The sequence below is a fragment of the Pleurodeles waltl genome, chromosome 2_2, assembly GCF_031143425.1.
Source record: "Pleurodeles waltl isolate 20211129_DDA chromosome 2_2, aPleWal1.hap1.20221129, whole genome shotgun sequence".
In the NCBI taxonomy this organism is placed as follows: domain Eukaryota; kingdom Metazoa; phylum Chordata; class Amphibia; order Caudata; family Salamandridae; genus Pleurodeles; species Pleurodeles waltl.
In genome coordinates, this window is record NC_090439.1 from 1,101,870,469 (window position 1) to 1,101,898,340 (window position 27,872).

At 44.9% G+C, this 27,872-nt stretch overlaps 1 protein-coding gene across 3 annotated transcripts in view; it reads right to left on the reverse strand.

Moving 5' to 3' along the window:
* Nucleotides 1–27,872, reverse strand: part of TOP1MT (DNA topoisomerase I mitochondrial) — a 711,804-nt gene that overhangs the window by 322,420 nt on the left and 361,512 nt on the right. For all 3 annotated transcript variants that reach the window (XM_069220874.1, XM_069220875.1, XM_069220876.1), the window contains one exon: nucleotides 18,342–18,457. In XM_069220874.1, the coding sequence (XP_069076975.1) occupies nucleotides 18,342–18,457 (116 nt within the window). The remainder of the gene's footprint in view (nucleotides 1–18,341; nucleotides 18,458–27,872) is intronic.

Here is a 27,872-nt window from a genome sequence, read left to right on the forward strand (position 1 = left end):
CCTGCATAGAAGAAGCAGGACAGACTAAATTAAGAGACTGTTCAAGCAAAGGGAGTACTTTTAGCTTTTAGACAAGACACTGTTGTGGGTTCCCTTAAGGGCTTACACCCTTATTTTTATCTCTAGGCCCGTAGCCTGTGTACTTTTTATTAGTTTTTTCATTTTATTATATTTTAGCACAGCTCGCTTTTTAGCGAGGTTGCTTTTATACTTTAATCAGCTACCTTTCGGAGAAGGCATAGTTATTCATGTTTTACATTCATCAGTCCTTTGCAAGCATTTCACTCTATGCCCTGCTCAAGGATGTCATATTGTGCACAGAATACTTTACCTAGTATTGCCGCTGCAAGAGTCAAAGTCAACCCTAAACCACAGCCATATCACCACGTTAGGCCTGTCCTTAGAACACATGTTTTGCTATATAAATACTGTATAAGCCAAAGGAGGGTAGAGGGCATCCCAGCCATCTGAGGGTGTACACCATTTTGTTGATAGCTTCGCAGATCCTGGCCTCGTCTTTCCAGCCAACCGGGAGGATTGCCAGCAGACCTTTACCCATCTTTCAGGTATGGGCTTCTTCCACAGACTGCGACAGGCAGAAGACCTAACACCACCATGCTCTCAGGTTTAACCATTAGGGTGTAGGTAGGAATCACTGGATCTTATTAGATCAGGATGGTGGGACTGTTTATGTTTTTACTCTAATGGTCACAATGAACGAGTTACTTACCTTCGGTAACGACTTTTCTGGAGGATACATTAGCTACCTGTGGATTCCTCACCTCATGAATACTCCCATGGCGCCAGCATTCGACGGAAATCTTCTTACTAGTCTCTGCACGTCGACGAGGACGTCACTGTCTCGCACGCGACGCCGTCTGACGTCATACAGGCAATAAGAGGTCCTCGACGACGTGCAGACGTCAGTACCAATCATTTTTTACGTGCATGAGAACAACCAGGCAATGCAATGAAAGAGCAAGGCAACATCCATTATATTGTAAAAATACACCACATTGTACGAATAACTGTAAATCTTTTTATGTACATATATATATATATATATATATATATATATATATAAAACTCTCTCTTTTCAAAATATATACACACACCAAGTATATACATAAAAATATATACACATATACATATATATATATATAAATATATTATATATACATCTATTGCACCCTCAAAGACCAAGAGGAGCGCACTCAAGGATTACTTGGCAGGACCATAAAGGCAACGGGGAGGCGGGTGGGACCGTGAGGAATCCACAGGTAGCTAATGTATCCACCAGAAAAGTCGTTACCGAAGGTAAGTAACTCGTTCTTCTGATGGATACAACTACCTGTGGATTCCTCACCTCATGAATAGAGTCCCAAAGCAGTACCACGCCCGGCGGTGGGTGCCTAAATGGTCAAACCAAGAAATCCTGCAGCACTGACCGTGCAAAATGACCGTCCCTTCTAACCTCAGAATCTAAACAGTAATGTTTTGCAAAAGTGTGAAGGGACAACCAAGTTGCGGCCTTGCAGATGTCGACCACAGGAACACCTCTGGCTAAGGCCGAAGTGGCCGACTTAGCTCTGGTGGAATGAGCTCTAATGCCCTCAGGAGGATCCTTCTTTGCCAAAGAGTAACATATTTTAATGCAAAGAACAACCCACCTGGATAGTGTTCTCTTGTGGACTGCCTTTCCTCTCCTCTTGCCCACGTATCCAATAAACAGCTGATCCTCCAGCCTGAAATCCCTTGTTCTATCGATAAAGAAGCTCAACGCTCTCTTTGGGTCCAGACGGTGCAGTCTTTCTTCCTCTTTGGAAGGATGAGGCGGAGGATAGAACGTGGACAAAGTAATTGCCTGAGCCAAATGGAAGGGTGAAACAACCTTCGGGAGGAAAGCAGCCTTGGTCCTCAACACCACCTTATCCCCATAAAAAGTTGTATAAGGGGGTTTTACTGATAAGGCCTGCAACTCACTCACTCTCCTTGCTGATGTTATAGCTATCAGGAAGACTGTTTTTAAAACCAAAAACCTCAAGGGGCAAGAATGCATAGGTTCAAAAGGGGACCCCATAAGGAAAGTCAGGACTAAGGACAAATCCCATTGCGGCATAACGAATGGCTTTGGAGGATATTGATTTAGAAGACCTTTCAAGAATCTGATAACAATAGGGGATTTAAATAAAGATGGTTGGTCTGGAAGACATATGAAGGCTGACAAGGCCGATAAATAACCTTTAATGGTAGCCACTGCACAACCTTTCTGCGCCAGAGATAGAGCAAAAGACAAAACGTCCGATAGATGAGCATGTAAAGGATCAATCTGCCTCTCTCCACACCACGCAACAAATTTAGACCACCTATTAGCGTAGATAGATTTAGTGGAGTGTCGCCTGGCCGCTAATATAACATCCACTACCTCAGGCGGGAGAGAGAAGGAACTCAGGTTGCCCCGTTCAATCTCCAGGCATGTAGGTGCAGACTCTGGAGGTTGGGGTGTAGAACCTGCCCCTGCGACTGTGAGAGGAGGTCTGCCCTGAAAGGGAGACGGAGCGGCGGGCACGTTGAGAGTTGGAGAAGGTCGGAGTACCACACCCTCCTTGGCCAATCCGGAGCTATTAAGATTACTAGAGCCCGGTCTTGGCGAATCTTCCTCAATACTCGAGGAATCAAGGGTATGGGAGGAAACGCGTAAAGCAACTGGCCGCACCAGGTCATTTGAAACGCGTCCCCCAACGCTTCCTGCATCGGATACTGAAGGCTGCAGAACAACGGACAATGCGCGTTCTCTCGAGTGGCGAACAGATCTACCCGAGGAAACCCCCACTTCTGGAAGATTAAACGGACTTGATCTGGATGGAGACGCCACTCGTGGTCTGCCGAGAAGTGGCGTCTGAGACTGTCCGCACGCACGTTCAAAACTCCGGCCAGATGGTTTGCTATCAAGCAAATCCGATGGTCCTTTGCCCAGGACCATAGTCGAAGAGCTTCTCTGCAGAGAAGATACGACCCCACTCCTCCCTGCTTGTTTATGTACCACATCGTGGTAGTATTGTCCGTTAGGACCTGTACCGACTGACCACGAAGGGAAGGGAGGAAGGCCTTGAGAGCCAGACGTACAGCCCGTAACTCTAACAGATTGATGTGAAAAATCTGTTCCTCTGGAGACCAAAGACCTTTGATCTCCAGATCCCCCAGATGAGCTCCCCACCCTAGAGTGGAAGCATCCGTTATGACTGTGGCCACTGGTGGCGACTGCTGGAACGGCTTTCCTTGTGAAAGATTGTTGCTTGCAATCCACCACTTTAAATCCACAGCAGCATCTCTGGAGATCTTGACAGTACCCTCTAGATCCCCTCTGTGTTGAGACCACTGCCTTCGGAGGCACCACTGAAGAGCCCTCATGTGCCAGCGAGCATGCGTGACCAACAGAATGCAGGAGGCAAAAAGACCGAGCAGACGAAGGACCTTGAGGACTGGAACTACCGCTCCATTTCGAAACATTGGAACCAAATCCTGAATATCTTGAATCCGCTGAGGCGGAGGAAAGGCCCGACCCAATGTTGTATCCAGTACTGCCCCTATGAACAGGAGGCGCTGAGAGGGCTCTAGGTGAGATTTGGGCTCGTTCACCGAAAAGCCCAGGTCGAACAACAACTGGGTTGTTGACTGCAGATGACGCAACACAAGCTCCGGGGACTTGGCTTTGATCAACCAATCGTCCAAGTAAGGGAATACTGCTATCCCCTTCCTTCTGAGCTCTGCCGCAACCACCGACATCACCTTCGTGAAGACTCGAGGTGCTGAAGTAAGACCAAACGGAAGGACCGCAAACTGGTAGTGTTGCGATCCCACCACAAACCGGAGATACTTCCTGTGTGACTTGAGTATCGGGATATGAAAGTAAGCATCCTGCAAGTCGACAGACACCATCCAGTCTTCCATGTTCAACGCCAAAAGCACCTGTGCTAGGGTCAGCATCTTGAACTTTTCCTGCTTGAGGAACCAATTCAAGATCCTCAGGTCCAGAATTGGTCTCAAACGACCATCCTTCTTGGGAATCAGAAAATACCTTGAGTAAACTCCTTGACCCCTTTCCTGCTCCGGGACCAACTCCACCGCGCCCTTTAAAAGGAGGACTTCTACCTCCTGTTCTAGCAACAGGAGATGTTCTTGTGAACAATACGAAGGGCGGGCGGGATGAGGGGCGGAAACTCCCGAAAGGGAAGGGTGTAGCCTTTTCCCACAACACTGAGAACCCAAGTGTCCGACGTAACAGTCTCCCATTTGGTGAGAAAATGCTGTAATCTTCCCCCTACAGGAGAGGAGTGAGTGGGAAATGGTGGAAGCCTAAGGCTGCTTCCCCTGCTGCACCCCGCCAGAGGATGAGGAAGAGGCAGAGTGCTGCTGAGAAGCTCCCCTGGTGCGGACCCTACCCCTCCCCCTAAAAGATCTATAGGGATGGGAAGAGGCAGGTTGCTGATATCTTCCCCGAAAGGAAGAGGAGGAAGAGCCACGCCCAAATCCACTAAACCTCCTGAAGAATCTGGAAGAGGCCGTGGAAGAAGGAGCTTGGAGTCCCAACGACTTAGCCGTGGCCCTGCTCTCCTTAAACCGTTCCAAGGCCGAATCAGCCTTAGCCCCAAACAGTTTGTCCCCATCAAACGGGAGATCCAACAATGTGGACTGTACATCTGCCGAAAAGCCCGAGTTACGGAGCCAGGCCTGTCTCCTTTCCACCACAGTTGTGCCCATTGCTCTGGCTACCGAGTCGGTGGTATCCAGTCCCGTCTGGATAATTTGGGTCGCAGCAGCCTGGGCATCAGAGACAAGATCCAAAAGACCCTGGGGAAGCTCTGTAAACGAAGAGGAGATGTCATCCATCAGAGCATGAATATACCCTCCCCAGGATACAGGTTGCATTGGAGGCTTTTAATGCCAGACTGCAGGACGAAAAAATCTTCTTCGACTGCGCCTCCAGCTTTTTTGAATCTCTGTCCCCAGGCACCGTCGGAAAAGAACCAGGCGCTGACTTGGACGAACAGGAGGCCTGCACAACCAAGCTCTCCGGCGTAGGGTGCCTAGATAGGAAACCAGGATCAGTTGGAGCCGTCCGATACCTCCTGGCCACGGCTCTGTGAACTGCTGGGGAAGATGCCGGCTTCTTCCACACCTCTAAAACCGGATCCAGCAGAGCGTCATTAAAAGGTAATAGAGGCTCCGCCGCGGCTGAGGCCGGATGCAACACCTCTGTCAAAAGGTTTTGTTTTGCCTCCACCACCGGCAAAGGCAGGTCCAAAAAACTAGCTGCCTTCCGTACCACTGTATGAAAGGAAGCAGCTTCCTCGGTATATTCCCCCGGGGACGAAAGGTCCCACTCAGGGGAAGTGTCCAGCCCACTGGCCGACTCCAGTCCACGCAGCCCATCACCCGAGTCCTCTAGCTCTCCTTCCTCTAGGGCTCGTTGGTACTCCTGCTCTTCTAGTACCCGGAGAGCACGCCTCCTTGAATGCAGTCGTTGCTCAATCCGCGGAGTCGACAATACCTCCGCCGAAGTCGGAGATCGGCGCCGATCTTCCGAAGCCACCGACTCCGCATCCGGCGCCACAGGTAACTTCGGCGCCGACTGAAGAGCAGTTGAAACGGATGGACCCACCGGAGTCACAGGCCGAAATCTCGACGTCGACGGGATGGAAATCCCTGGGGCCAATCCTTCCGAAGCCACCGGAGCGGCCACTGGCGCCGAGCCCACGTTCCCAAACGGGAGAAAGGGCATAAAGGGTGCTGGCCGAAGAGGCGCAGGATCACCCAAAGAAAAGGCCAAAGGCCCAGCCGGAGCACCCCCTGGAGCCATCTGTTGGAAGATGGCATACATCGCATTCAAGAATGCGGAACTATCGGATCCAGGGGTGGGAAAAGCCGGATACTGGGGTGCCTGACTCGGAGGCGACCCCGACGCCGGCCTCGGCGTCTGCGCCGGAGAAAACACTTGAGGCTCCAATACCTCAATCACCGACGCCTGTCCAGGCGAAGTTGGAGACGCCGGAGAGGGCAACGGCGTCGAAGGATGCGGCGTCACCGTGGGGCTGACCTCCCATGTCCTTCGGCGCCGATCCGGAGACCTGGAACGAGCCTCCCTTGAATGACGCCGAGATTCTCTACGGCGCCGGGAGTCTCGATGACGCCGATGTCTTGGAGAAGACTTTTTCTTGTGATGCTTCTCCTTTGACTTGGCCATAAACAGCTTCGCCTCGCGTTCTTTAAGGGCCTTCGGATTCATGTGCTGACATGAATCACAAGTCGAGACGTCGTGGTCGGAGCTCAAACACCAAAGGCAATCGGAATGAGGATCCGTCACCGACATCTTGCCTCCACACTCACGACAAGGCTTAAATCCAGACTTTCTCTGCGACATTATTTCCACAGAGAAAGAGTACGCAGCAAGATATACACTGTAACCGCAAGAGTAACAGTTGCTCCCTCGAAGATAACCGTTTCGAATGCACGGAAAAAAGGGAACTGACGTCTGCACGTCGTCGAGGACCTCTTATTGCCTGTATGACGTCAGACGGCGTCGCGTGCGAGACAGTGACGTCCTCGTCGACGTGCAGAGACTAGTAAGAAGATTTCCGTCGAATGCTGGCGCCATGGGAGTATTCATGAGGTGAGGAATCCACAGGTAGTTGTATCCATCAGAACATCACTGTATTATCTTTCTTCTGCTAATAATCGCAGATGATGCTTTTTATCACTTACCTTGCATCTCTTTGTCTGCCTTAGCTTGTGTGAGACTGTGTAACTGCGAGAAAGGTGTTTGATCTGTCTATTACGATTTCTCTGAGGAGTCAATGTGATCATGTTCCTAGAATGCCATAAATCACCTTTACTTTCTAGGTGTGGGTGGGGTGCTGCTAGCTAACTGACAGTCAGGCCAACAGCTGCCAGTTGAAGTGGAACTGACAGTCACCCACACACGGTGGTGCTGCCACACTAAACTAAGCAGTCTTATCCCCAAGGTAACAGTCCTAGGACACACATCAGGATTTAAAACAAAACATTAGGGAAGTCCACACAGGAAAGGAAGAAGGTCAGAAGGCTTTCCAGACTTCGATAAATAGTTGTGACAGTGACGATGGGTTAGAAAAGGGCTAAAGATCTCAAGTGAAAAAAGAAAACAGATGATCTATGGTGTCAAAAGCAGCAGAAAGATCCAAGAAAGCTGGAATAAAAACAGCAGATTGTCTAGTAAGAAAACCAGAAGTTAACATGTTAGCAGAGGGAAAATAAGGAACTTCCATGCAATAGAGAGAATCAAATCAAGATTAGAGGTGGTGCGAAGTTTGTAGCAAGTTAATAGGACAGCTGATAAAGTAGAGTGCACACAAGATGACAATCTGAGTAAAAGGCGTGAGACGTGAAGTGAAGAAACATTCCTAAAGAACATATGTTAACGATTGGGAGAATGGTGACATGTAAAGAAATAAGGTAAGATGCAAGTGGTGGGATCAAGAATAAAGTATTAACCCCTTTGGTGCGTCTGACAGCCATTGGCTTAAAATAATTATACGGTGTATGTGTATATATATATATATATATATATATATATATATATATATATATATTTTTTTTTTTTCCACTGAAAGAAAAAAAAAAAGTTACAAGGACGTTCTAGTTAGGTTCTGAATTTACTCGTACAAAACCATGGAAATTCAGCATTTATAGTTAGAGTTCTTTCAAGTAACTATAACTTGAAAGGCTGTCACAGGATGTCAAGCTGATGCTGAAACTTGAACCTTGCTCAACAGTTGCAAAGTCTCAGCTCTGGCCGTAAAAGTCTCCCCTAAGTGTAACATTTAATCAAGTGATCAACTGGCTAAAAAAAACAAAGGTCCAAAGACTACAATTTATTTTAAAGTGCTTTGTCAATATTTGAGAACTCCGAAAATATGTCCTCATTTTCGTTTTTTGCAGCACTAACCATAATTTGTATGGGAATGAGACCCTCTCATGTTTAATATTTTTAAGGGAAATGCTTTTGGTAATACAGTTTTGGTTACATCAACACGTCAACCAACAATGTAGGACAAGCAAGAGATACTAGCAATATAACAGACCATTGAGGGTAAAAGAAAGAAACAGTAGCAGTACAACCATACATGCCAACAGACCCAGTTCAGGTAGGAGACTATGTATTAAAGCCCAAAAGAGTTTTGTTTTTTTATCTGCCTGCTGTCTAAAATATCCTCCTTTTCAATGTATGCCAAAGGAAAACATTGATTCCCCAGTTTTTTTTTTTTTTTTTTAATCTCCCTCTTACCAAGTTCAAAATGTTGGCAAGTATGGTAATTTGGATCAGGGAGAGCAGGAGGAATGGGCTAGAGACATGGAGTCAGATAACAGAGGGCAGGAAGGAGATGGGCAGGGGCACCACCCTGACATTACAGGGAAAGCGTCAAGGGGTGCAGCAGCATAATACAGCACACAGGGAAAGTGGGATGGCAGTGCAGCACAACAGTTCATGGAAAGCAATAGGACGGGGACAGGGCCATGCACATGGACAAAAGAGAGCAGAGGGGGATAGAGGCAAGGGCAAAAACTGACCATATTGGACAGACAGGAGGGAAAGTTGCAGCGTAACGGTTCACGAAGGGCAGGAGTGAGGGGGCAGTGGCAGCACATCAGACTATGTAGGGCAGGAGTGAGAGGGCTGGTGCGTTGACTGACAACAAAGGGTAGGGAAGAGGTTGATGTGGCAGCAAGCTAACTGTTCATTACAGGGAAGAAGTGTAGTGCCAGAACCGCCACACAGGGCTGTATTGAGGGAGCAGAGGCCTGGCTTGGACAATGGATGGCCGGGGAGTGCAGGGAGGAGGGGCCGGCAGGAGAAGAGAGCTTGAGTGGGGGCTGCACAATGCCAGGCCAGGCCCTGCGTCCAACACCCCCCACCCTTGTGCATTGTGATGGGCATCTAATTGTTTTTTAAAAAAAATTTTAAAAGCCTAGAAATTCAATGAAAAAAATAACAATGTTACAGGGACGTGCTGGTTAGAAAAAGGAATTTAAAAAAACGTAGAAATCCACTTAAAAAAAACAAAGGTTACAGGGGCATTATACTTAGGTTCAGATTTTACACACATAAAACCATAGAAATACAGCAGTTAAGAGTTATTTCAAAGGTTACCAAAGGTTACAGGGACATTACAGTTAGGCTCACATTTCAAACATACAAAACCATAGAAATTCAGCAATTATAGTTACTAGAGTTATTCGAAATAAGTCTAACATGTGCCATAAGGTAACTAACTCTCACTCTCGCCATGCACAGTTTTCTCATCAATATTTTTACTGCAAATTTTACAGTGGTATTATCAATCATGTCATAGAAGATGTTGTGAGTGATGTAATATCTGGGGTAAATAGTAGTGCAGGGCAAGTGCGCAAGTTATAGTTACCTTAGGACACGAGTTATAGTTACTTTTAATAACTCTCAAAAATTGGGTTAGTGCAGAAACCAACCCTTCAGTCCCTACTGGCCTACTCGTACAATTTGGGCAATCCCTATTTCTTACCATACATGAGCATAGATCGTTTGCTATGGCAGCGCATTCTGCATTTCAATGAATACTCTGCTGCATTGCCCGGAACCATCAAGACCATGAAAGGTTGTTTAAAATTCAGCCTGTTATGGGATGTTTGTCTGCTAAGCTTCCAGAGATTTACACTCCAAGAAAGAATATAGCCGTTGAGACAGTGATCCTGTACAAAGGGCGGCTGCTGTTCAGGCAGTACCTTGCAAGCAAAAGAGCTTCCTATGGCATCAAGCTGTACATGCTGTGTCAGAGCTTTACTGACTATGTGTACAGCTTGAGTGTGTATATAGGGAAAGACTCCACTCCAAATGCTGTAGGTTGCCCTCCTAAGGTCTCACAGGAATGATTGTATGGGAGCTTGTCCAGCTACTCCATCACAAAGGTTATATACTTTGTGGACAATTTCTATACAGGAGTAGAGCTGTTCAGTGAGCTGTACAAAGATGGCACTGTGGTCTGCAGTACAGTTTGTTGGGTTACAAAGGATTCCAGCAAGAGCTTGTTTGCAAGAAGCTCCACAAATCCCAGAGCAGTGCACTGGGTTCCAACAAACTGCTTCCAGTCAAGTTCTCAGATAGGCGTGAAGTGTACATGGTCACTACAATTCATGAGAGCACTTACCCTGTCACGGTTTGGGGTCAGATGGCTGAATTTCACAAGGCCACCTATATACTTGATTACAACAAGTACATGGGCAGAGTGGACAAGAACAACCAGGTTCTTTAGCCATAAAATGCAAACCGTAAACCTTGCACGTGGTACAAGAAACTGTTTAGCCACCTGATCCAGATGGAAGCATACAATGCACATGTTTATCGTCAGACAACCACAGGAAGACTCCTGTCTTTCCTCAACTTTCGGTTGCCTGTGATTGAAACTCTCACTTCTACAGAAGCAGCAGACCGCACTTCATATGTTCTGGAGTACGTGGCAAGGCTGCAGGAGCAAGTGTGCTCGAAACAGGGAGAGGAGCAGGAGAGTCATGTTTGCTGTACTCAGTGCCCATCTCAGTTAGTCCTGTGTTCTCCTACTGGCTTTATGCTGTATCATACTAAAGCAAACTACTGGGAAATTGACTGAGGTGGATCTGCAGTTAGGTAAAACTTCCAATGGCTGTTCAAGGCCACTACTTTGCTAGGTAAACAGCTGCAGATTTTTAATTTCTCTACTTCTGGAAATCATGGACTTTATGGCTTGCTCAACACCTTTATCCGCCATCAGAACATGGTAGGTGTTCTGTTTGTTGATTGATAAGTGCATTATAGCCCCCACACTGCACATACTGGTGGACAGAACATATGCCACTTTGACACAGATTACCCTGTATGGCAAAATGTTGAAGGTTTAACTGGATTTTGAAGTGCTTGTCAGAGAAGTTATGTATACTGCACAAGGACCATCCTGATTGCCCATGAGAAACAAAGTGTAATAAGTAAAACAAATGTCCTGTGGGACATAATCACCAACATTTCTATTTGCTTTGAAAGCGTGCAAATACAATTAGTAACTTGTATCATAACCAGTGTTATTGAAAAGTGGTACAGGACACAATGTCTTGTCTGATGATTGTTTTCACATCTTTAGTGTAAGATGTGAAAACAATCATCATACAAGATATTGTGATCTGTACTCTTCTTTCAATAGCAATGGAATGATACAAGTTAGCTATTGAGTTTTCACACTGTAAAAGCAAAATAGAAAGGCTGCTGAACGATTCCCATAGGACATTTGTTTGGCTTATTACTTTAGAGAATTTAGGCAGTATTTCTCAACATATTTGCCTTCGTTTCAACAGCAGATATGCTCACTCAGTTTGAGGAATGAGCCTCAGGGGCAAACCCGGACACCCCCAACTTCAATCGGCAAACTGGATGGAGTTGTATTTAGCACAGAAACAGCGCTGATGGCGCATAAAAGACCAGTTTTCTTGAGCTTAAAGCAGCTAGGGATGGAAGGCACTAGTATAGGTTGACTTGGCAATTATACAAGATTAGTCAGTATTCTGATGAGGCCAGAGACATGAGCGGGTAAGAAATCCTTACGGTAGGTGTGATTTCCCAGGGATATTGCATAGGTAGAAAACAGACAGTAAAGGTAGTACAGACACAGATGCAATGACCTCATCTTCATCTATGCATTCAAACCCATTGGTGCCGCACTCACCCTGAGCCTGAATTACAATGGCACGTATGGGTTCCTGCTGAACCTGTTTGCCATGTGCATAGTCTGTCAGAACTTAGATGTTCAACTTGCTGATACGGTAACTGTACAGTCATAGCACTGCACATAACGGTGGATGAGACACATTCTACAGGGAGTGCAGAATTATTAGGCAAATTAGTATTTTGACCACATCATCCTCTTTATGCATGTTGTCTTACTCCAAGCTGTATAGGCTCGAAAGCCTACTACCAATTAAGCATATTAGGTGATGTGCATCTCTGTGATGAGAAGGGGTGTGGTCTAATGACATCAACACCCTATATCAGGTGTGCATAATTATTAGGCAACTTCCTTTCCTTTGGCAAAATGGGTCAAAAGAAGGACTTGACAGGCTCAGAAAAGTCAAAAATAGTGAGATATCTTGCAGAGGGATGCAGCACTCTTAAAATTGCAAAGCTTCTGAAGCGTGATCATCGAACAATCAAGCGTTTCATTCAAAATAGTCAACAGGGTCGCAAGAAGCGTGTGGAAAAACCAAGGCGCAAAATAACTGCCCATGAACTGAGAAAAGTCAAGCGTGCAGCTGCTACAATGCCACTTGCCACCAGTATGGCCATATTTCAGAGCTGCAACATCACTGGAGTGCCCAAAAGCACAAGGTGTGCAATACTCAGAGACATGGCCAAGGTAAGAAAGGCTGAAAGACGACCACCACTGAACAAGACACACAAGCTGAAACGTCAAGACTGGGCCAAGAAATATCTCAAGACTGATTTTTATAAGGTTTTATGGACTGATGAAATGAGAGTGAGTCTTGATGGGCCAGATGGATGGGCCCGTGGCTGGATTGGTAAAGGGCAGAGAGCTCCAGTCCGACTCAGACGCCAGCAAGGTGGAGGTGGAGTACTGGTTTGGGCTGGTATCATCAAAGATGAGCTTGTGGGGCCTTTTCGGGTTGAGGATGGAGTCAAGCTCAACTCCCAGTCCTACTGCCAGTTCCTGGAAGACACCTTCTTCAAGCAGTGGTACAGGAAGAAGTCTGCATCCTTCAAGAAAAACATGATTTTCATGCAGGACAATGCTCCATCACACGCGTCCAAGTACTCCACAGCGTGGCTGGCAAGAAAGGGTATAAAAGAAGGAAATCTAATGACATGGCCTCCTTGTTCACCTGATCTGAACCCCATTGAGAACCTGTGGTCCATCATCAAATGTGAGATTTACAAGGAGGGAAAACAGTACACCTCTCTGAACAGTGTCTGGGAGGCTGGGGTTGCTGCTGCACGCAATGTTGATGGTGAACAGATCAAAACACTGACAGAATCCATGGATGGCAGGCTTTTGAGTGTCCTTGCAAAGAAAGGTGGCTATATTGGTCACTGATTTGTTTGTTTTGTTTTTGAATGTCAGAAATGTATATTTGTGAATGTTGAGATGTTATATTGGTTTCACTGGTAATAATAAATAATTGAAATGGGTATATATTTTTTTTTGTTAAGTTGCCTAATAATTATGCACAGTAATAGTCACCTGCACACACAGATATCCCCCTAACATAGCTAAAACTAAAAACAAACTAAAAACTACTTCCAAAAATATTCAGCTTTGATATTAATGAGTTTTTTGGGTTCATTGAGAACATGGTTGTTGTTCAATAATAAAATTAATCCTCAAAAATACAACTTGCCTAATAATTCTGCACTCCCTGTACGTTCTCACGGGTGTCAAAAAATACACTTTTTCATAGGTCACAATATTCTCTTTAGGGAGTTTCTGAAACATTTCCAGTATGGTTGCATAGTTTCAAAAGTAAACATGCTCACTCAGTTTGAGAAATTAGCCTATGGGGCATACTTGCACACCCCCAACTTGCATCCACAAACTTGTTGGAGTTGTATTTAGCACAATAAGTGCACTAAAGGCGCATGAAAGATAAGTCTTCCTGAGCCTCATGTGGCTGTCTTGGGAGCCATTAGTATAAGGTTCACTAGGCTGGCGTTTGATAATGTTCAGGAAGGAGGCGATTACTTGACAGGTGGTAAAATGTAGTCAAACTTATTCCAAAATGTGGCAAATGAATGTGAAAGGCACTTGCATGGCGGCGGCAAGTTCATGTGAGTGCACTGATCGGTTGGACTGGACCTGTGCCAGCAGTCTAAAAATCTTGCATTTGTGATGCATGAATGCCATGTGAATGGCCCATACAGCGGTTGGTGCCTTCTGACACCTTCAGAAGTCTTAATTTAAATTTTCAGATACTTTGCTAAGTATTTGTGCTTTGAAGCCATCATTTCTGGAGGTGCTAAAACCAACCAGTGCAAGTGGTGGATTAACTTTAACAAGTTAGTACCACATTTATATCTGTGACAGTAAAATGGCCCTTACTAAGAACTTTTTTGTAATTATGTATAGCTTGGAATTTTGGGCCCTAGCTCAGTCGGCTCCTAGGCAAGCCCACACATCTTTGAAAACTAGACAACTTGGGAAGTCCAGGGGTGCATGATGCGTGGCTCTCACCAGTTTATTACTTTTTTTACCAAAATCCCCCGAAAATAATCAAACTTTACTTTAAAAACAAAAAAAGAAAATCCTTGCATTGCTGTGCAGAAAAGTCTTGGAATCTGCATGCAGCCACAAAGTTTCTACCACCCAGCGCTACCCCAGGTCTCCTGAGAAAAACAGGGCCTCGTTTGTGTGGGTGGGCCAAGTGCCCACCACCGGGAAGGAACCAAAATGTGTTGTGGAGACATCAAAATTATCTATCATAAAACAACCCAGTTTTGCAGGGGGTGGGGGGGGGGGGGGGACACATCCTTTTTTTTGTCCTAAGCTTGGCGGCCATCTAGAAAAACCTACCAAACCCAGACATTCCTGAAAACTAGACACCCCAGAGAGTCCAGGGATGTGTGGCTTGTGTGGATCCCCGAAAGTTTTCTCACCCAGAATACCCTTCAAAGGTGAAACGTTGAAAAAACACTAATTATCCTTGCATTTCCCAGACGTAAACTACAGGAATATGCAGGGATCCGCAAACTTCCCACCACCCAGAGTTACCCCAGTCATCACATTAAAAACATCACCCAACTTGTGTGCCTGGGTCTAGTGCCCACCTCAGGAATGGATCACAGCAGGATCAACAGTAGTCCTCATCCAAGTCAAATAGGGCAAAATCAAATGCAGTCCTCATTTGGTAGGTGCAGAGGCTCAAACAGAGATTTTCACATTTCGTATTACAAGTCTGCTAAACGAGTTAGAACAAAGCCCACGTTTGTGTCCTGAATGCCCATCGTCATTGATCTGCTCACTCGCCTACAACTAGCTTTCAATATCTAGCTTTCGTCAATGCCTTTCCATTCACTTCTCATATGCACTTCGACTGCTCACTGAACCCTGCATCACAGCTACTGAGGCAGAATAGCAGCAGAGTATTGTAGGTAGAACTGAAAATCATGGGAGAGAATAGGGAGATAAAAGGGGTAACAACCTCGATTCCTAAGTCACGCTAGTTGAAGTCTACGATCTAGTGTCAAACCTGGCTGACAGGAGTCACAAAATCAAGGTGTTAACACTGTTTTTGTAGGTAGCCTCTTTGCTGCGACAGTGTAAACTAGGATGATTTTGCAGTAGTATGTTCAAGATGAACTGGGTTAAGATCTGCTTTCTATAGCAGGGGATTGGCAACAACCTCTCCTTAAAGGTTTGTGGGACAATACCCTTTTCAGTGCAGGAGTTCAGCAGGGGGTGGGGGCACAATGCTATGACTGTTATGTCTTAAGAACCGGCCTAGAATGGATCAAAAGTCAAACCAGACAGAGTAAGGTAGCTGAAGACTCTAAGGAAGTGATGGGAGTAAACATACTAATGCTGAAAAGGTGGCAGTGGCAAGACAGCTGGAGAAAGTTTCCAGAACTACCAAGGCCCTAATAGTAGAACTATATGTACAGAACTTTACTGGCATTTTTGGGCAAAGCAGGTAATAGGATACATAAAAACTACAAAGCACTGGCTGCAACAATGATACCTTCAAAAGGTAGTCAGAGCAGAACAGGAAACATAACAATTAGACAAATAACCGTGTTCACACACAAATCAAAGTGCATATCACACTTTGAAAGTGATTCTAGCAGGGGCCCCACATTTTAGCTTGCTTACATAGTGACCACAGGCTACATATATAGAAGCTTTCAACAGTGAGCATCTGTTCATTTCCCTTAACTAATCCACCCCTTGGCGCACTGCTGCAGACCTCCAATACATTGCAATATCATACTTGGCCAGGTGGGATCCAATATTAATCATAGCCCTGGTCATACATAAATAATGTCCTATATGAGGCCGGAAAGTGTCACCTTAGGAGACAATTCAATACTTCATCTCCGCACCACAATTAAAATTCAGGCCTCCGTCCGAAACACCATGAGAACCTCATAACTCCATATGATGATGATGATGATGATGATGATGATGATGATGATGATGATAGGAGGAACACCAACCTAACAATCAGGAAGAAGGATACAGGATCATGATCTTTATGCTATTTCTAAATTTTTATTTCCACGTTTGACTGGGAGGAGTGTCAGGAAAATCTGCAAGAAAGACTCTAGCAAGTATTCTACTAAAGCCATTATTAGTTTGACTTGAGACTTTGGATGGAGTGTATGAAATATTGAAATATCATACACCGGAGAAATAGTCTCAATGCAGAGCTTCTTGGCTGCTTTATTAGGTACCTCAATGACTACATCAGCAGAATATGTGCCCATGTCAGTGCATCATCTGGGGATAGTTTAGTTAGCTGCATGTACTATAACAAACAAAATCTAAAAGTGCTGCTTACAGGCGCCTGTTCTTTATGCAAATGCACTTACAAGTTTAAAACATATTTTAGGGGCCTCGCGCATGCGAGACAAGATGTTCAATTGTTTATGAAAAAGAGATGAGAGAAAATCAAAGCATCATGGAAGTATGAGGAAGCCATGCAGTACAAGAGAAACAGAACAGGTGTTGGAAAGCACTAAAGCATTAAATGGGAATTTTGATGATCTTCTGGAATACGTACCTTTTCCATTCCACGAGACTCTCACATTGAGTAATGCAGATTTTTTTGTTTCTTCGTAACGTTTCTTCTCAACACAACCTTTCTTAATTGGACTTCTCTACATATATTCAAAATAGTCTTCCTACACAGAGAGAACGGGAGAAGCCAAAGTAGGCAGAAAAGGTGCACCAGCAACAGTTTTTCCTGCTTCCAGGACAATGAAAATTCGGTTAGCTGAATATATGGGTCGGATTCTGCAGCAGGAAAGCGCAGAAGCTTCTCTGCAAAGGGTTCTGCAGGCTGCGGCATGAAGTGATGCACACCTCATTCTGTTTCAGTAACGAGTCCTAGTATGACTCCTACATGGACAAGGGTGCCAATGTTAAACATCCACAGGATGTAAAGACTGGTAAAATTAGGCGAGGTATTAGAAACTTCAAGAGGCTTAGTGGGAAAGGTAAGACTTAGTTACAACAACAAGGGCATGTGATGAGGGCGATTGTTCCACTTCCCTGTTAGAAAAGGTGAACTCTGAAGGTGCTCAGCCCTACTTCTTGCTTCACTGTAAGGCACATTGCGTACTTATCCCTTTGCATTCTATATGACCTCTTCAGGCAATTTTTTTTTTATTTCTTTATGGAGTGAAAAACCAGAAAGTAAATATGATGCGCTCTATTCGAGCACTAGTTCCCTCCAAAAGAAGGACACTTATCAAAATCGCCAACAATATGACTTGGGTAATAACGAGAAACAAACCTAAATCCAAAAGAAGGGCAAAAAGGGCACGATCTTCACCAAAAACGCAACCCTACAAAGCTGATGTCAAAAGAGGTGAATGACTTAAAATAAAAAAAACAAGGTCAAAATAGCCTTTAGGAAATCTGCTGTGTTTGATGACTGGTCTTACTGGCCCTTCAGAACATGATGGGAAAGTGCAGATTCGGATTTCATAAAGGCAGAGTGCTGATCTGCGGTCAGTTTACAGCCTATGTTAGAAACTAAAAATTCCCGTTGCCATTTAGGTCTTTCAAAAATTGTTTACAGTGGAGTTTTCAGTCCAATGCACTTCACTGTTGACCGGTTTGTTTAAATGATTGCATGCAGTAAAACAAAAATAAGATCGAAACAGTGCGTCTTTGAGAAGTGTTTTTCTTTATCCAAATGCATTTTAAAGATTCAAATTTTATTTAAAAAAATCTAGGGAAAGCAAAATTGTGGAGATTTTCTACTGTTTTTGAACACTGAAGAGAATCATGTTGCTCTAAGTCAATTAAGAATGGATTCCATGGAAAAGTGAGGGAGCCTGTCAGCAGAAGGCAAACCGGGATGGTGTTGGCAAGTGAAAGGAAAACGAAACCAAAAAAACTTCAAAAAGAACAGCAACACTAATTGCAAATCTAAAATGGGCCCTAATTGTATACAGAACAACTAGTTTCCATCAATAATTGGTACTGAATGAGGAAAATACCGGAACATAGGCTGATGAGGTTCATAACAAAGGCATACTCTGTAAAAAGAGAAAATCAAAAGAATTCACTCACCATCATAATAGAAATTAACATCTTCTGGAAGTGGCTCATACGGAGGTGCAAAATATGGACCTTTGTGCTCCAGAAATTTCCATTTCACACCGTCTTCATAATTTTCTTCTTCCCACCTGGCAGTGAATCAGAATTTCACTTTAGAACGTACGTCATTTCTTTTTACAGCATTATGTTTTTGTTTTTTAAAACAAAGATTTTCTACCTGTGAATTATTTTCAATATTTCACAAATTATAAATTCCGGTAAAATACAAATTTTGTCCAGTGAGAGGCCTCGTCTCAGCCGGATTTCCTTCACTACAGCACATTAGTCTCAAAAGTGACAGTGCATTTCCCTATCTAATTGTGGATGGCAAGCCGTTCACATCCACTGCAGTACCTTCAGAGTGTAGTGAACGATTCAACCATCGCAAAGCTAAAGAACATCGCTCTGATGCAAGCACCAGAACGATTTTGTTTTTAAAAAATAGTGTTGGGATGAGAGGGAAGAGCTTCTCTTACATCATCCCAAGATTATTAGTTATTATGTTTAAAATCTTTGTGATGACGTGTAGTGTCACACACATGCAATGTCAAACTGATTGAAAGTGAAACTAGTCTGAGACAATAACCCCTTTCCAGCAGTACATCCTCCAAGGGTTAACTGTCGGGTTTAACCCCAAAGGCCATTAGATGCCAGGAATAATTATTTGTATTGCCCCCACCCATTAACAGTCCCAGCGGTTCTTCTATCCTTCCACCTGAGGGTGAGCAGATTAGAGGGGTACCTGTGAAGTGTGACATCTGAGTAATAAAGAGAACACTTCAAAGTCCAGAAGGTTAGCGTCCTGATGAAAGAAGCATTTATTTATTCTTTAATATCAGGTAAAAGCCCTATGCCAGCCTCCAACTCCGTTCCTCCCTTCAACCGTCCTTGTCTCCCTGTACATTCCACTCCCACTGTTCTGAATCGCATCACCAGAATGCGAACCTAGAATATTCACAACATTGCTTAGATACCACACCACCTCTCCCCATACCAACCTTCATGCCTAAACATAAACTTATAAGAAATACTAATAATGCAACAATTCAGAAGAAGATTACTGGAGGGAAAAATAATCTTGTTTCACATATACTCAGCATTTGTAAAGCTATACATAGTCCTTAAACCGCAACGGCCTTGTTGCATTTCTCTTTGGCTGAGAACTTACAATACGTTGTGACCTCGTGTCAAGTAGAGTGTTTCGAGTGTCATGAGTATCTGCATTAGGCTTGTGACATTTCGCCACCCTATTTAAATTCCATATTTTTTGATCACTCGTCTTCACTGCGTTCCTAAACACCTTTATAACCCCAAATGGACCCCTGAATTTAGACAATTTTTCCTCCTTTCTTGGAGACGTTATTTTTACATAATCTCCTTCATGTAGCACAGTTTTTTTCACAGCCTTCCGTATATCATACCGTATCTTCCTTTTATCTTTAACTTCTCTCTCTCTTCTCTCTTTCAATATTATCAATCTGATCATCAACTCCTTTCCTATTCTCTATTACCTATATCGGCTCAAGCTCACTACACGGTACCCTACACTTGAACAGTTGAAATGGAGTCACTCCTGTGATAGAGTGCAGCGTCATTCGATACTCACAGACTTTCTTTCACAACTCACTTTCCCACTCTGCACCAAGAACCTGGGCTAATTGTGAACTCTCCTTCAGGACTTTTATGAAGTGTTCCACAACTCCATTAGATTCTGGATGATACAGAGCAGTTCTTTTGTGCACAATGTTTCTTTCTTTTAAGAAAGACTCCGTTGATTCGGAGACAAACTGCACACCGTTGTCAGTTAGTACCTAAGACAGGAAAGTCTCCCTCTCAAATAGCTCCTCAAGAAAGTTGATTATATCCTTTGACTCAATCGAACTCACAATCTTAATCACAGGCCATCTCAAATACATGTCAATACACACTAAAACATAGCAATCAACAGATTTTATCCTAACGGGACCCAAAATGTCTAATGCTATGCCAACCCAGGGCTCAGACACTTCTATTGTGACCAAGGATTGTGTCCTATGTTTCAACATTTTGTCTGATCGCGCGCGCGCACACAAGGCAATTTCTCACTTCCCTCTCCACCATCATATCTACGGCAGGCCACCAGTAGGCATTTCTTATCCTTTCTTTCATTTTAGAGAGGCCCATATGGCTTGCGTGAGGTTGATCTACACGTTTCTTTCTCAAACTAAGAGGTGGAACTAATTTGCTGCCTCTCATCAACACTCCATCCACAACTGATAATTCATTCCTGAACTGCCAATAAGCCAACAGGTTATGATCATGTTCTTGCCTCGCACCCCATCCATTCATAACCTTGCCTAGTATTTCCTGTAAGATGACATCCCTTGACATTTCTTTTTTCCACAGCGACTCTTGTATCGTTCCTTCAGTTACCAGGCACACTTTGATATTGTCAGACACAATATCAGCAAAGCAACCTCCTCCAATTGTCTCTTCTTCATCTCCTGTTTCTACACAGAGTCTTGAAAGGCAGTCAGCCTGAACATTCAATGCCCCAGGCATACAGGATATCACATAATCAAACTCTTGTAGAGCTACTATCTATTTCCTGATTCTATGCAAGACCATATCAATCCCTTTCTTGGCAAACACTTCTGTGAGTGGCTTGTGGTCAGTTATCTTAATTTGTGTCCCCACAAAACCTTCCTTAGCTTCTTCACAGCCCAAAATACTCCTAAGGTCTCCTTCTCAACCACCGAGTGGTTACTCTCTGCCCCTCTCAGCCATCTTGATGCAAAGAGTATGGTTCTGCTTTGCCCTTGCCCTCTTTGCATCAGAACAGCACCCAGTCCCTTAGAGCTAGCATCAGTCATTAACACAGTCATCGTTTGAATCAAAACTTACCTGATCAGCTGCTTTATCCAGACTATCCTTGATGTCTGAAACTCTCTTTCACACTCTTGATTCCACCTAAACTCTGAGCCTTTCTTTAACAACAGTCTCATGCAACTTGTCCTTTCTGCAAACCTTGGAACAAAACTAGCTCTTCCTTATTTTGTGGACTAGGAAAATGTTTGGTTGTATCAACTAGTACCGCCTTAGGGCAAATCCTCTTCTTTGAAATTTCATGGCCTAAATACTCAATATTTGTAATGTTGATTTTGCACATCTCAGATTTTAGCGTTAGTCCACTGATTCGCAACCTCTAAGACCTCCATTAACCTTTCATTAAGTCCTTCTAAATCGGCCCCAAAGATCAACAGGTCATCCTGGTATACCTTCACTCCCTTTGCACCCTTCAATATTTTGTCCATGGCCCTATGAAACACTGAGGCACCAATAACAAGCCAAACGGCATCCTGGGAAACTTAAATGTGTTAAAAAGAGTTATAAAGGTGGTCAGTTCTTGAGATGAGCTGTGTAAGTTTATCTGGTGGTAGGCAGAAGTCAAATAAAGTGTTGAAAAGTGCTTTGCTCCATTAAGAGAGCACAACATCTCCGTAATATTTGGTAGAGGATAATGATCTACTATGACCGACTTATTTAATTCTCTGAGATCAACACAAAGCCTGGCCTTCCTTGCCATAACTACCAGTGCCACCCATTCCGAAGCTTCCACTTCTTGAATAATCCCATTCATAATGAGTTTATCCATCTCAATTTTCATTTTGTCTCTAACCATAAACAGGACATTCCTCAGCCTTGCTGCCTTAGGCAACACTCCAGGCTTGAGTCTGATCTTATGCATATAATTCTTGAGGCAGCCTAACTCCCTGCTGAAAACACTTGGGAATCTGTTCACCCAACCACATACATCCACTCTGACACAGCTTGAACTGTGGGAGCATCATTAAGTCTAACTGGTGGATTATCATTGGGGTCTAGTAGGACACAAAGATCACATTGATGAAACCAACTAATTAAAGAGTCTCCCTTTACTACGATATATACTTTTGCTGGTACAATGTGCTCTTTAAATTCTATACTTCCCCAAAAGTAACCTAGCAATTTGACTGGTCCACCACCAAAACCTTTCGGTCTCACATCCGGCTTCAACAAGTTAACTTTCCCCTTCAGATGCTGATCATAGAATGACTTCGGTATCAAAGTGATCTTTGCCCCAGAATCAAATAAAATCTTGACTGGTTTACCATTAACTAAGATTGATTCTATGGGACCAATCAAAGACCCACATCTTGTTTGCAAAATTTGCACTTCACCGAATGCCCCTACGTCGCTTGTGTCATATTCGCATATTATCTCCCTTACTTTTTTAGTGTTGCTCTTTGCCCTGCAACACTTTGCAAGATGACCCGTCTTATCACAATTTTTGCAGTTCATCCTCCAAGCAGGACACGCTTTGTTGTTGGCTATACGACCAACACCCCCACACCTAAAACATTTCCCAGCAAAGGGTTTTCTTAATTTCATAGATTCATTACTACTTCTATTGTCATTATACATCATTGAGCCGCTCTGTACTGTTTTTACAGTAGCGCCTTCTTCCTTTGCAACTGTGTCAGTGTTGGCATTGTCTTTACGAAGTACTTCACCACATTTTCTCGAGTGTTCGCAAGTTTTTGCTACAACTACAATTTCTTCCAAAGATGGATTGTCTTTTTGCCACACACTCTTTTGCCTTCTCTAGTGAGCAGCCTAACAAACTAATTTCTTAATCATTCCTCGTAGGAGTTCCCAAACATGCAAGTAGATGCAAGTTTCCATAGCTCTCTTATATGTTGCTCTGCTGTCTCTCCTTGACGTTGCATCCTTTTCCCAAACTGATACCGTTCAAGAACATTGCTCACTTTGGGTAAGTAGTGGAAATTACGTTTTTTATACCGATTGAACGTGCACTGAAGCAGTTTTTGTTCGATTGCTATGGTGTGCGTATCACCTCAAGACACGCACTGTAAATAGTTGTGGCAGAAGCGTCCAACCAGCAGGCGTTGCTTACTTCTTGCTGATCTCCCGTTGTTCTGGAGACCAAGCATGTGTAACATGTAAATTGTTGTTCTGGAGGCGTCCGGCCCACACGCGCTGTGCACCCTTGGTTGATCTTTAATTGCCAAGGAGACCAAGCGTGCGCGAAGTTCGGCAGCAGGTGCTTGTGCCTCCAGAGCTCGCATGCCTGCTATGCGCGCTCGTTCAGAAACTGTTTTCTGCTGAGCACTCTCCGATCCAGAGGTAAATCAAGCTAACGAGTAAGTTACTTACCTTCGGTAACGCCTTTTCTGGTGGATACATTAGCTACCTGTGGATTCCTCACTTCAAGAATTTTCCCCCACGCGCCAGCTTCGACAGAAAATTTTCTTCTAGCTCTGCACATCGACGTCACAATTGCCCGACTCCACGTAACGCAGTATGACATCATCCAGACAATAAGAAGCCTTCGTCGACGTGCAGACGTCAGTTATCACCACTTTTTTACGTGCCTTTGAGGCGAACAGGTGACATTCAGTTTGCAGAGAAATATAATTACATCAAATTAAATTATATACCAACATTTATTGCCACAATATAAAACTATAGTAATGGAAACATCGCACTCATATGGAAACAAATATATATATATATATATATATATATATATATATATATACATAAATATATATATATACATGCGCATTTACATATCCGAACATGTTTCTTTTAAGAAATACCATATAAATATGTACATGTACATCTAATTATTATATACAAATATACCAGAAACCCAAGGAATTCTTCGTAAGACCAAGCAGGCACCGGGGAGGCGGGAGGGACTGCGAGGAATCCACAGGTAGCTAATGTATCCACCAGAAAAGGCATTACCGAAGGTAAGTAACTTATTCTTCTGATGGATGCAACTATCTGTGGATTCCTCACTTCAAGAATAGAGTCCCAAAGCAGTACCACCTCCGGAGGTGGGTGCCTGAATGGTCAAACCAAGAAATCCTGCAGCACTGAGTGGGCAAAATGGCCATCCCTCCTGACCTCAGAGTCCAAACAATGTTTGACAGAAGTATGGAGGGATGCCCAAGTTGCAGCTTTGCAGATGTCAACCACAGGAACACCCCTACCCAGGCCGACGAAGCAGCCTTAGCCCTAGTGGAATGAGCTCGGAGTCCTACAGGGGGTTCTTTCTTTGCTAAGGAATAACAAAGTTTGATACAGAGAATGACCCACCTGGATAGTGTTCTCTTGTGGACTGCTCTGCCTCTCCTCTTCCCCACGTATCCAACGAAGAGCTGATCGTCTTGCCTGAACTCCCTCGTCCTGTCGACAAAGAAGCTCAACGCTCTTCGTGGATCCAACTGGTGGAGCCTCTCCTTCTTGGATGGATGAGGTGGAGGGTAAAAGGAAGAGAGAGTAATAGTCTGCCCCAAATTAAAGGGTGTAACAACCTTCGGGAGGAAGCCGCCTTGGTCCATAATACCACTTTGTCTCTAAAAAAGGAAAGATATGGGGATTCCACACTAAGAGCCTGGAGCTCACTCACTCTTCTGGCCGAAGTTATGGCCACTAGAAATACAGTTTTTAAAACTAGTAATCGTAAGGAACAAGAATGCATCGGCTCAAATGGCGACCCCATAAGAAAGGTCAATACTAAATTAAGATCCCACTGAGGCATAACAAACGGACTGGGCAGAAACTTATTAGTGAGACCTTTAATGAATCTCAACACCAAAGGTGACCTAAACAGAGAGGGTTGGTCTGGGAGACACAGAAAAGCCGACAGCGCTGATAAATAGCCCTTAACTGTGGCAACTGCACAAACTTTCTGTGCCAAGGTTAAAGCAAATAACACAGACAAATGAGCCCTCAAGGGATCAATTTGGTTCTCTCCACACCATCTGACAAATCTGGACCACCTGCTTGCAAAGACTGATTTGGTGGAGTGTCGCCTGGCTGATAAAATAACATCCACAACCTCCGGTGGGAGAGAATAGGCACTCAGATTGCCCCGTTCAATCTCCAGGCATGAAGGTGCAGGCTCTGGAGATGGGGTTGTAGAACCTGCCCCTGCAACTCCGAAAGGAGGTCTGCCCTGTGAGGGAGACGGAGCGGAGGGCACAGAGAGTTGGAGAAGGTCTGAATACAACACCCTTCTCGGCCAATCCGGGGCTATTAAGATGACTTGGGCCCGGTCTTGCCGAATCTTTCTCAGAACCCAAGGAATCAAGGGTATGGGGGTAAACGTGTAAAGCAACTGAACCTTCCAGGACATCTGAAACGCGTCCCCCAAAGCTCCTTGCACCGGATACTGCAGAACGACGGGCAAACCTCCACATCTGGAAGATGTAAAGAACCAGATCCGGACTAAGACACCACTCGTGATCGGACGAGACAAGTTGACTGAGAACGTCCACACGCACGTTCAGAACTCCGGCCAAATGATTTGCTACCAAGCAAATCCTGTGGTCCTGAAGGCAGGACCGGAGTCGAAGAGCTTCTCTGCAGAGAATTTACGACCCCCACTCCTCCCTGCTTGTTTATATACCACATCTCGGTAGTGCTGCCCGTCAGGACCTGGACTGACTGACCGCGAAGGGAAGGGAGGAAGGCCTTGAGAGCCAGACGTATCGCCCGCAATTCCAACAGATTGATATGAAACCTCTGTTCCACTGGAGACCAAGACCTTTGATCTCCAGGGCCCCCAGATGGGCTCCCCACCCTAGAGTGGAAGCAGCCGTTATAACTGTGGTCACTGGCGGAGGCAGCGAGAACGGCCTTCTTTGCGACAGGTTGCCGACTGCAGCCCACCATTGAAGATCCGCTGCAGTGTCTCTGGAGATCCCTTGTGTTGAAACCACTGCCTGCGGACGCACCACTGAAGAGCCCTCATGTGCCAGCGTGCATGAGTGACCAGCAGAATGTAAGAAGCAAACAAACCGAGTAGATGAAGGACCTTGAGGACTGGAACGACCGCTCTATCTTGAAACATTGGAATCAACACCTGAATGTTCTGAATCCGCTGCGGCGGAGGAAAGGCTCAATTCAATGTTGTGTCCAGTACTGCCCCTATGAAGAGGAGGCGTTGAAAGGGCTCCAGGTGAGATTTGGGCACATTCACTGAGAATCCCAGGTCAAACAACTGAGTTGTCGACTGCAGGTGACACTGCAAGAGCTCAGGAGACTTGGCTTTGATCAACCAATCGTCCAGATAAGGAAATACTGCTATTCCCCTTCTTCTGAGCTCCGCTGCTACCACCGTCATCACCTTTGTAAAGACTCGAAGGACCGCAAACTGATAGTGCTGCAACCCTACCACAAACCGGAGATACTTCCTGTGTGACTTGAGGATCGGAATATGGAAGTACGCATCCTGCAAAATCGACAGACACCATCCAATCTCCTTCGTTCAACGCCAAAAGAACCTGTGACAGGGTCAGCATCTTGAACTTTTCCTGCTTGAGGAACCAATTCAAAATCCTCAGGGGTCCAGGATTGGTCTCAACCACCATCCTTTTTGGGGATCAGGAAGTACCTTGAATAGCAGCCCTGACCCCTCTCCTGCTCTGGAACCAACTCCACTGCGCCTTTTGACAAAAGGGACATTACCTCCTGTTGCAATAACAGAAGATGGTCACCCGAACAGAAGGACGGGAGGGAAGGGAGGAGGAATTTCCCAAAAGGGAAGAGCATACCCCTTCTCCACAATTCCGATGACCCAGGAGTCTGATGTTATGGACTCCCACATGTGAAGAAAGTGGGGAAGTCTCCCCCTTACCGGAGACTTGTGAGCAGGGAGCGGTGGAGGACTAAGGCTGCTTTCCTTGCTGCACCCCTCCGGAGGAAGAGGAAGAGGCAGAGTGCTGCTGGGTGGCACCTCTAGTGCGTACTCTACTCCTGCCCCTGAAGGATCTGTAAGGAAGAGTTCCTGCAGATTGTTGTCCTGCCGCATGGAGCCTGCCACGAAATGAAGCGCCACGACCAAAACCTCTAAACTTCCTAAAAGATCTAAAAGTAGAGGAAGTGGGTGCTTGAAGTCCCAATGACCTCGCCGGGGCTCTACTCTCTTTAAAATGTTCTAGAGCAGAATAGGCTTTTGCCCCAAAAAGTTTATCTCCATCAAATGGCAGGTGCAGGACAGTAGTCTGTACATCCGGGGAGAATCCTGACGAACGCAGCCAGGCCTGCTGTCTCGTCGCTATAGATGTCCCCATAGCTCTTGCCACTGAATCAGAGGTGTCCAGCCCAGATTGAATTACCTGGGTCGCCGCCGCCTGAGCGTCCGACAACAGGTTCAATACCTCCTGTGGCAAACCAGGGTGGCCCTTAGCCTCATCCATAAGGGCATGAATATAACACCCCAAAATGCTAGTCGCATTGGTAGACTTTAATGTCATGCTACAAGAAGAAAAGGTATTTTTCGCTGCCTGGTCCATCTTCTTAGACTCCCTGTCCGCAGGGACCCCGGGGAACGAACCAGGAGCACGACGTCTGGACAACCAAACTCTCCATAGTCAGATGCTTGGTGAGAAAGTCTTGATCACCTGGAGCCACACGATATCGTCTCGCTATCGCCCTGTTGACGGCCGC